Source organism: Benincasa hispida, chromosome 5 (genome assembly GCF_009727055.1).
Source record: "Benincasa hispida cultivar B227 chromosome 5, ASM972705v1, whole genome shotgun sequence".
NCBI classification, from domain to species: Eukaryota; Viridiplantae; Streptophyta; class Magnoliopsida; order Cucurbitales; family Cucurbitaceae; genus Benincasa; species Benincasa hispida.
This window is the reverse complement of record NC_052353.1, coordinates 39097734-39108056: the sequence shown is the minus strand read 5'-3', so window position 1 is coordinate 39108056 and position 10323 is coordinate 39097734. Positions and strand designations below refer to the sequence as shown.

Sequence of the window (10323 nt, the reverse complement as noted above, 5' to 3'; positions counted from 1 at the left end):
TTGTTATTAATAAAATAAATGTTATATTCTTTTTTGCATTTACTCAAATCCAATAAAATAAGATCCGTGGTTATTTCATGTAAACTTAAGCATGTATGTTAGACATACAAGTAGATCATGCCTTAAGTAATGAATTAAACGGTCTGTAGTATAAGGATAAAGGAGGGATACCTTATCCTAGTGACACTACGGATACGATCCGCTTTGTAGATATTTATAAGTGTTGTAAAATGTTACAAATGATCTGATCATGATCATTCATGTGGAGATCTGTGAGTGGGAGTGTCCTATACAAAGAGTTTGTATAAGACCGGACCACGAGATGATTCATCTCTTTATATAACGTCGTTGATAATTGAGACTTACATCTCACTAAAATAACCATAGGTGACATGACCTTAATCCTGAGTGTTTTGGAAACTCCTGCCTATGAGGACGGTCCTTTGATTAGTATGGGTGAGAGTGGTCAGATTGCCAACTCAACAAGCCTAATTTTTTGGGGATTTATCTGAGTGGGGAGCTGGAAACTCAGTTACACAATATGGAATTCTCTCCTTCCCCGAACCAGGGGTAAGTAGATAAATTTCTCCCTTAAGGACTGATTTCGAGTCTTGGACATAGTGGCCACACCCTCTCTTTGGAAGAGAGAACTCAGTCATAGTAAGACTATGACTTATTGTTCATTAGAGGAATCAGTGGTACTTAAGGAGTTAGATGTGACTACAGGACAAAACGGTAAATTGGCCTAGCTGTGGTTACGAGCGATTTGTGAAGGGTTATCGCACTGTTGATTGATTATATGGACACAGAAATATATCTGTAGTGTGAAAAGTGCAGCTGTCGGTCTTTAGTGGAGTGACCAACAGTTAATGGATGATGGATTTCGTGACTAAAGAGTTTAGTCAGTTATTCACGTACCGTTGGAGCTTCAAGCTATAGGTCCATGAGGTCCCCTTGGTAGTTCAATGGGTTCAAGTTCAGAATTAGATTTTGGGTTAGTTTGAAGTGTTCAAATTAACAAGAGAAAATTCAATTATATGTGATATAATTGGTGTGATGTATGAGATACATTAAATGGAGGAATTAATATAAATATGATTTATATTAAAAACTATAAAATAGAAAAAGAATTATGGTTTATATGTTTCATATGATGAAATATTTAAATTATAGGTTATAAATATAATGTGATAAGTTGGTTATCATATTTATTTATAATATATTAATTATATGATAATTATTTCTTTTTCTCTAATAACCATTTGAGTGGGAGGTTATTTGTTGTTTTATGGTAACCTTGAGATAAAAGAAAAATTGTTTTCTAAATTTAGTAGTTGTTCCATTTAGAAAATTTTCATGTTAAAAAGCTATTAAGTAAAAATAATTTTTACTAAGCGACAGTCGTTGAGAGTCTAAACGATCGTTTATAGTTGACTATACGATAGTTGACTATACAATCATTGCTACATGATCGAGTAACAAAGACTATGTGATAGCCTTCATTTCCTAAATGATCGAGTACATCGTCTATGTCATAGATAGTGTTCTTATCTCCCACTTACTCGATCGTTTACTTGATTGCATACCTCCTTTCTTCTTCATTCCAAAATCATACAGAGTTCACAACTCCTGGATTCTCACACCGAGAATACCAAGGTAACACTTGTGGTGGTGTTCTACATCCATTCATGAATCGAGTTGAACTCCATTGGGTTTGAGGAGCATTCAGTTGTTCATGTTGTTCGTGTTCGTTGGATGTACCGGTTGTTGCGTTCGAGTGTTGCTGTTGGACACATTGGATACTGATCAAGGGATTCTTGAAGAATAGTTTTTCAAAGGTATGCATCATCTATCCCTTGTACCATCTTATAACATGTTGTAATTTCTGATTATGCATAATTTATTCATTTCCATTTAAGACTGTAATTGTTGTGTTCAATCTGAATGGAATTTGGAACGATCCACTTCCGCTACTCATGGAGATCACTGTTTGTGATTTTCTTCAAAGACAACACAGCTTGCATAGCCCAAACAAAGGAGAATATATTAAAGGAGATAGAATAAAACATATTTCACTGGAGCTTTTCTACACTCATGATCTTGAAGAAAATGACAACATCATTGTACAACAATTTTTTTCGAATGATAACCTGACATACTTATTTACAAATGCATTACCAATTGCACGTTTTGAAAAATTGATGTACAACATTAGAATGCAGCGACTCAGAGATCTTATGTGATGTTTTCATGAGGGGAATTAAATATATGGTATTCTTTTAAGAGTATGTATTATATGAACTATGTACTCTTTTTTCCTTCACTAGGGTTTTTTCCCATTGAGTTTTTCTTTTAACGAGGCATATTTCATATATATGTATATGAATATCTAAAGGAGAGTATTATGAATATTATAATAATAAATAGATACTCATTGCTTAGTGTTCTAAAGCCATGTATCACCCTTCATATATCCATATGTCTTGTAATTATTCATGTTTGGTGTTCATGTAAGTCCACATCCTACTTGCGACTTTGCTTATAAATAATGGCATTCGGTGGATTTTAAAATCACACATACATTGGTGAGAATTCCACTTCTACTAATTTTCATATTATCCAATTTTATAATTTTAGTTATTTTATTTTATATTTTATTATATATATTTAATATTATTATATTATATTTTCTCTATATTCGTATTCCCATTGTGCTCTTAAATTCACAAAAATTACTAATTTATAAATAGTTTCTCAAAATAAAAATTATTGTAAGATAGAAATTTCAACACTTCCAAAGTTAGTAGTACATGTAAAATTAAAAGTTTAGTGGTAAATTTTGATTTTTTTAGTCTTTTTATAAATACGAGTTTGTTGACTATATATATATATTTATCAACCAATTAGTTAGAATTAAATTATAATAAGAATTGCGTAACTAGTTTAAGTTACTTTAATATATTTCTACAAAAGAATTTTTCAAGTTGATTATAAAAAGTAGTTTAAACATTATAATTAATTTTAATAGCATAATTAAATTTATGCAAAAGGAAGATGAATATTGAAAACATAAGAGAGAAAAAGAAACTATTTTGTTTGATCCACGGGTAGGGATGTTAAAAAAACTCGATGATTCGAAAAAACAGATCAACCTAATCCAAAAGAGTTCATTCTTTTGGGTTAGGTTGGGTTCAAATAAATGAAAATTTTATGGGTTGGGTTGGTTCATGGGTTACCTAAAATAAACCAAACCAACTCGAATTTATTATTAACTTTAAAATATATATATATTTTGTTTAGGTACAATTAGATATACTATATTTATTTCAATTTTCTTTAATTTTATAAGTTTTTTAGATAATTTATTCTTCAACAACTCTTAAAAATGGTTATTTTTTTTGTACTTTAAAAAAAGATTATACATTATATAAATTGAAATTGAGTTGTTAATCTTAATTCATATATGAAAATAGTTAAATTGAATTTTTATGTATAAACATTTTACTTCCTTTATAAAATAAATAAATGAGCCAAGTAACCCAAACCAACCCAACCCAAATGTTTCATAGTTGGGTGTTCATTTTTTTTAATGAGAGTTATTTGGGCCGAAGAAATTTACAATCCGAACAATTGGATTGGATCTAAAAAGTAGTTCAACCCAATCCAACCCAATCTACGAATACTCCTATCCACAGAAAATCATTTATACATTATGAGAAAATTGGATACATATTTTTTTTCCTATTCTTAAGAACATTAAAAGTGAAATAGTTGAGTACATAAAATGCATCTCAATACGTACTCATCTTAATGCATTTTATTTTAATCACACATAAAAAAATATTAGATTGTTTTAAAAAAAAAGAAGTAAGAAGAATTATGGTTCATCTTGATCTCCTTCATTCCGTATGATTTCTTTACCTCAAATTCCCTCTTCTCACTTGTTCGTCAGGGTTGTTTTTTAGGTTTTCTTTTTCCTTCTATCCATTCAAATTTCTATTCTCTCTTGTTCATGTGCTTCCCAAGAGCCGTGTTTATATTTTTTTTTTGTTATTTATTTTTTATCTACTAGATATGTGGTTATTTTCATATATTCAGATATTTTTCTTCTTCTACTTTTGTTTTTTTCTTTTAGATCTACATTTTTTGGAGTTTCTTTTTGTGTCTTTGGATCTGCCTTCTAATATTTCACTCCTTGATATTTTAAATCTTTCTTTGTAGATTTGAATATACATGTTAGATCTGTTGCATGTTATCTTATTTTTTCATTCGATTATTTAGTTTCGATTGAGACCTCATATTTCCATTTTTTTTTATTCTATTTCATGTTTTTTTGGCTTTTTTATTTCCTTTTGTGGTTTTCCATTGAGATGGGTTCATGTTTTTTGCATTTTTGTTGTTTTTTTTCTTTTGTTAGGCCATGTTCATACCCTTTGTTGGTTCAACTCGTTTTTTCTTTTTCTTTTTTTTTTTTCTAGATCTTCTTTTACCACTTCAATAATAAATCATGCACTTCTCTTGCATAAATATAGATATCACCTTATTGTATTAGTGTAAAATGTAATGAATCAAATGTCTGTACACTAAAGAGAAAAAAATTATTTATCATAAAAATTAAAATTCATATTTCACAAATGAAAAAAAAAAAAGAATTGGTTTTGTTTTTTTTGTTTTCTTTTTTGTTAAAAAAATTAACATTTATGGTTGTGTTAAAATAATAAAATGACAATAATACTGTGGTTTATTTTAAATTTTCTAAAATTTAGAGTTTGAATCAATAATTAAAGTGTTTGAGTTAGCTTAAAAAAAAGACTAACATTTCTCGTAATGAATATAATTTGTCATATGTTTTGAATTCAATAACAATGGAAAAGTGTGATACACTTTTTTTTTTTTATTTCACTGTGAATCAATTGAATTAATCATAAGATTAAAGTATAGAACTTTTTGTTGTTACATTTTTAACATTCAAACAACTAACTTAAAGTTGAAGTTTTATTCAAGTTAAAAAGAGAGTTTTTTGTGTGCAAAAGATTGAGTTTTAAATATTATTTAACACGTATAATAAATATTAGATTTAACTCACTATAAAAGGACTTTTATCATTATCTCATTACATACTAATAAATATTTAACATATCTTTCTCTCTTACGTTCTTTATTAGGTCTTTTAAGAGCAATTGGCCAAAAAAAGGGTGTTTTAGCTGTGAAGTTTTGAGCTCAGCATTTCAGGGTAAAATATTTTGAGCTACATAATATTTTGATTGGTTGTTGCATCGTGGAGAGGATAGACTAGAGAATATATGTTGCACTGGAAGTTTAAATACACACTGTAGAGGGCTTGAATCTCTTTAAAGAGAACGAGATATCACTCAAACTCTACATACAAATACAAACGTTTTTTCTAAAATTAAATCAACTCAATATTCAAATACATACATTCAAACTCAACTCAAACTTTACACCACAAACACAGACAATCAACTCAACTCAACTAACTCTTTACATCAAATGTCATCTAAGTGATTTACAATACTCATAAGCATCAATAAACTATTAATAAACATCACATAAAAAAGAATGAGTTTTACCATACTCATAAGCATCATTTACAATACTCACATAAATTTTCAGATCATCTTTGTGAAATATAATGTACGGTGGAGATTGAGTTTTATTTTATAAGAATTTAGTGACGCAAGTGCTACACTATTATCACCCAAAAATTTTCCACCAACGGCTTCATTTATTATTAATTCGTCCAATCTTTTGACTCATCAATCCATATCTTCTACTACAAACTCAAAACCTCCAATCAAATTCATGCCTCTTTTTTTCATTCTTTTACAAATCTATATATTTTTAAATATTTCAATTTATGACGTCTTTAAATTTTCATTAAATTATTCTAGGCTTTTGGTTTACTCTATGTTCTAGAATCTTAGACATCTCATTAGAAAAAGGAAAAAGTAAACTTACACCTTAAATGAGGTGGTATGATTTGATAATCTATTGAATGAACCAAAAATATGAAAATTTAGGTTGATACTTGAGATGATAATTGATGTCTTATCTATTTAATTATGTTAGAAAAAAATACAAAAGTAAAATATAACTTGGAAAAGTAAATTCTTCCGAAAGATTTCTAAGGTATGGTTTCAAATCATTAATAGAAACAACTTAGCCTTTTTTTCTTTTTAGTACTATAATTTCTTTTAGTGAAAAAGTGAATACATAAAAAATACTTGATAAGTAATTTTCAGATCAAACTTTGAAAAATCATTTCTTTTGAAATCATCTTAAACAAAATACATATTTTTGTAATGCTTTTAAAGCAACTATCAAACTTTTAGAAAGTTAAGGGCCTATTTGGTAAGAATTTGAAAACAGAAACTTGAAAACAAGGGATTAAAAAAAAACATGGTTGTATTTCATATTTTTAGATATATGTTTGGTAGCGATTCAAAAATTGAATTCTAATTTAAACAATTGTTTAAAATATGTTTGATATTATGTAAAAGTAGTTGTAATTACCTTCTAACATTTAGTTGATAATAAACTATAATAATTTATTTATGAACTTGATTTATATCAAAAAAATTATATAATTATTATTTTGTAATATTATACAATTTATAATACATTACATAATACATAATATATATTATACTTTTTTAAAAATGAATTGAGTTTATAATATGAAATATTGTATTTTTAAATATTTTTATAATTTATTTAATATAATTATACTTTTGAAAATTTAAAACTCAAAATTTGTACGACAACATAAAAATGTTGTTTTCGGAACTTACACGATTTGGATTAAAAAATCCAAAAATAGTTTTGAGAAATATAATTCGAATTTTCTCTCGATGTTGAATTGAGTGAACATAATCTAGATTCTCTTCCAAATAGGTCCTTAAACTTCCCACTAAAACTAAACAATCGGTGCTTTTAAAACCAAGATTATTCAACCAAACCCAACTTTCGTACCAAAATCTTCGATTGATCAACAAAGCTTTTATTTTCCTGAAAACTTTCAAACTAGTATTACCAAATTAAAATATCAGTCATTGATCAATATTTTAAACTAAGAAAATTTTCTAATAGACAATACATCTTTTGTTCTAAATTTCCATCTATTCACTTTTTAAGTAGTTGTTAAATCACGATATTTTACCCATATTTTACTTTATTTTTCTTAATTTATTTAGCACAATTGAAATTATGAGTATTTAAACATTTGACTTCAAAGAAAGGATGAATGTATATCAATTAATGTTGAACTATGTACACTTTAACTAATTTTCTTTAAATTAATAGATTAATGTTGATTTTGACCAACATTCAACGTATTATCTCTTTACATTTAACTACTCTTTATGCATCAATGCATTATCAAAATATTTGGATTAGGTATTTATTAAATAATCCAATAATGATACGTAAAAATTCCATAGATTATGTTTAATGATAGTGATATATTTCTTTTTTCTAATTTGTTAAGAAAAAAGGGTGTATTAATTCAAGATTATTAGTTTGATGTGTGATAAGATTAATAAAATATTTTCTTTAAAAATAAATTAAGAAAGAAAGAAATGTAATTTTATATATATAATAAAAAAAGGCAATTTGCCGTGACCACGAGAGACAAAAACTAATGCTTCAGAAATGGTGCGTAAGAAAATTGAATTATCTAACAAAAGGACAACCTTTGTACATAATTTTTTTTTCATAAAAACTAAGACATTGAAGAATTCCATTCTTATAAATTCTCCCAAATCCCCACTTTCTTCTTCATATCTTCATTTTCTCCAACAAAATCTTCCATCTTCTCTGTATCTGCAACTCGTTTCTTTCATATATCAATAATTCATCCACCATGGGCCGCGAAGGCCGACAGTTCCATATCTTCATGTTCCCATTCATGGCTCAGGGCCACATGATTCCCATCGTCGACATGGCCAAACTCTTTGCTTCTCGCGGCATCAAGATCACCATCGTCACTACCCCTCTCAATTCCATCTCCATCTCCAAATCACTTCACAATTCCAATTCACTGATCCAGCTTCTCATCCTCAAATTCCCTTCTGCGGAAGCGGGCCTACCAGATTCTTGTGAAAATGTCGACTCCATTCCATCCATGGATTTACTCCCAAAATTCTTCCAAGCAGTGAGCTTGCTTCAAGCCCCTTTTGAGGAGGCTCTTCAGAAGAATCGCCCCGATTGCCTCGTCTCCGATATGTTCTTCCCTTGGACCAACGATGTTGCCGACAGAATTGGGATTCCCAGACTCATTTTCCATGGCACAAGTTGTTTCTCTCTATGTGCTTCCGAGTTCATGAGACTTCACGAGCCGTACAAGAATGTTTCTTCAGATACAGAGCCTTTTCCCATTCCTTATCTCCCCGGAGATATTAAGCTAACCAAAATGAAACTCCCCGTATTCGTTCGGGAGAATGTCGAGACCGAGTTCACCAAACTTTTCACCAAAGTTAAAGAGTCGGAATCGCACTGCTACGGAGTTGTTGTGAACAGTTTTTACGAGCTGGAAGCAGAGTATGTAGATTGTTATAGAGATGTCTTGGGAAGAAAGGCGTGGCCAATTGGTCCACTTTCATTATGCAACAATTGATACTCAAGAAAACTAAGCAGAAGGGAGAAATCCGCCATTGATGAACAATGAGTGCTTGAAATGGCTCGATTCCCAGAAACCCAATTCGGTAGTGTATGTCTGTTTTGGAAGTTTGGCCAAGTTCAACTCTGCTCAGTTGAAGGAGATTGCAACTGGGCTGGAGCTTCCGGGAAAAATTTCATCTGGGTTGTCAGAAAGGGAAAGGGGAAGAAGAGGAAGATGAAAAAGATTGGCTATCAGAAGGGTACGAACAGAGGATGGAAGGAACAGGGCTGATCATTAGAGGATGGGCACCGCAGGTTTTGATATTGGATCATCCTTCGGTGGGCGGTTTTGTGACACACTGCGGGTGGAATTCGACGCTGGAAGGAGTGGCAGCCGGGGTTCCGATGGTGACGTGGCCGGTGGGGGCGGAGCAGTTTTACAACGAGAAACTGGTGACGGAGGTGCTGAAAACCGGAGTTGGAGTCGGGGTTCAGAAATGGGAGCCTGGTGTGGGAGATCTCATCGGAAGTGAAGCTGTGGAGAAAGCGATTAGGAGAATAATGGAGGAAGAAGAAGGAGAAGAGATGAGAAACAGAGCAACAGAACTTGCAAAGAAGGCGAAGAGGGCAGTTGGGAAAGACGGATCTTCATATTCAAATTTGGATGCTTTAATTGAAGAGTTGAAATTGTTGGCATTTTAGATTCAATTTTCAACTGGTTCTGATGGGACTTTTCTTATATGGTTATGTGATCCACCAAATGTTTGGTTTGCCTTTTTGAGATTTAAATATGCATGTGATGTCATATCTTTCATTATCTTTTTCTTCTTCTTTGTTTCAAATTTTTTTTCTATACACCTAAAAACAAAATATAATAAAATTGTTTCATTTATCAAAGTTTTATCATATAATAATAAATGATTTTTTTTTTTGTATTTTTAGGTATTAATTTTATAAAATTTATCTAATTAATTATAATGTATGAATTAACAAACTCTTCAATAAATAGATTACTAATTTATTAGTAGTTTCTCAAAATAAAATTTATGGGAAAATAAAACTTACTATTTACAAAAATTATGAGACTAACTCATTTTCATGGTCCAAACCATTGAAATTTTTTTAATACTACGATAAGATAAAAAATTTCATATTATCTCAATTTATTATTTACTATGTTAATATATTTATGAAAGATAAAATTCTAATGTGAATGAAGAGAATTAAGTCTAACTTGTTTTCACAGCCAATTTGTAGGTTTTTGCCCCCCTTCTAGAAACTATTTTGTTTGATCTATATTGGGAATCACTCACATATACACGATACCTTTACATAGTTTTAGCTCCGCTTTGTGGGGCCACCAAAATTTATTATTAGAAGGTGTCACAAAAACAGATACCTTTTCCATTATTACTATTCGTAACAGTATAAAAATTCAATCAAACCGTACGTATGTACACACACATATATATATAAGGTAATTATTTTAAATGATAGAATTGTTGAAAATATTTTCAAGTATAGCAAAGTGTCACCGTTCATCAATGATAGATCGCGATAAACATCTATCACTAACATTGAATTTTTATAATTCGGTTACTACCAAATAAACGATTTGGTACAATTTTTTTTTTTTGTTAAATTATTTTTAAAAAAATGTCTTTGAAGTCTATATCTTTTCTATAAAAAATACCCCTAAACTTT

The 10323-nt window shown here is 29.8% G+C and overlaps 1 protein-coding gene across 1 annotated transcript; it reads left to right on the top strand.

Annotated features, from left to right (window-relative positions):
* The first annotated feature begins 7677 nt into the window (after nt 1-7677).
* On the top strand, nt 7678-9436 carry LOC120077901 (scopoletin glucosyltransferase-like). The gene is given in 4 exon segments (XM_039032003.1): nt 7678-8680; nt 8682-8796; nt 8799-8833; nt 8836-9436. Coding segments are annotated over 4 exon segments (1434 nt in total). The 5' UTR covers nt 7678-7882; the 3' UTR covers nt 9322-9436.
* Nucleotides 9437-10323: the final 887 nt, after the last annotated feature.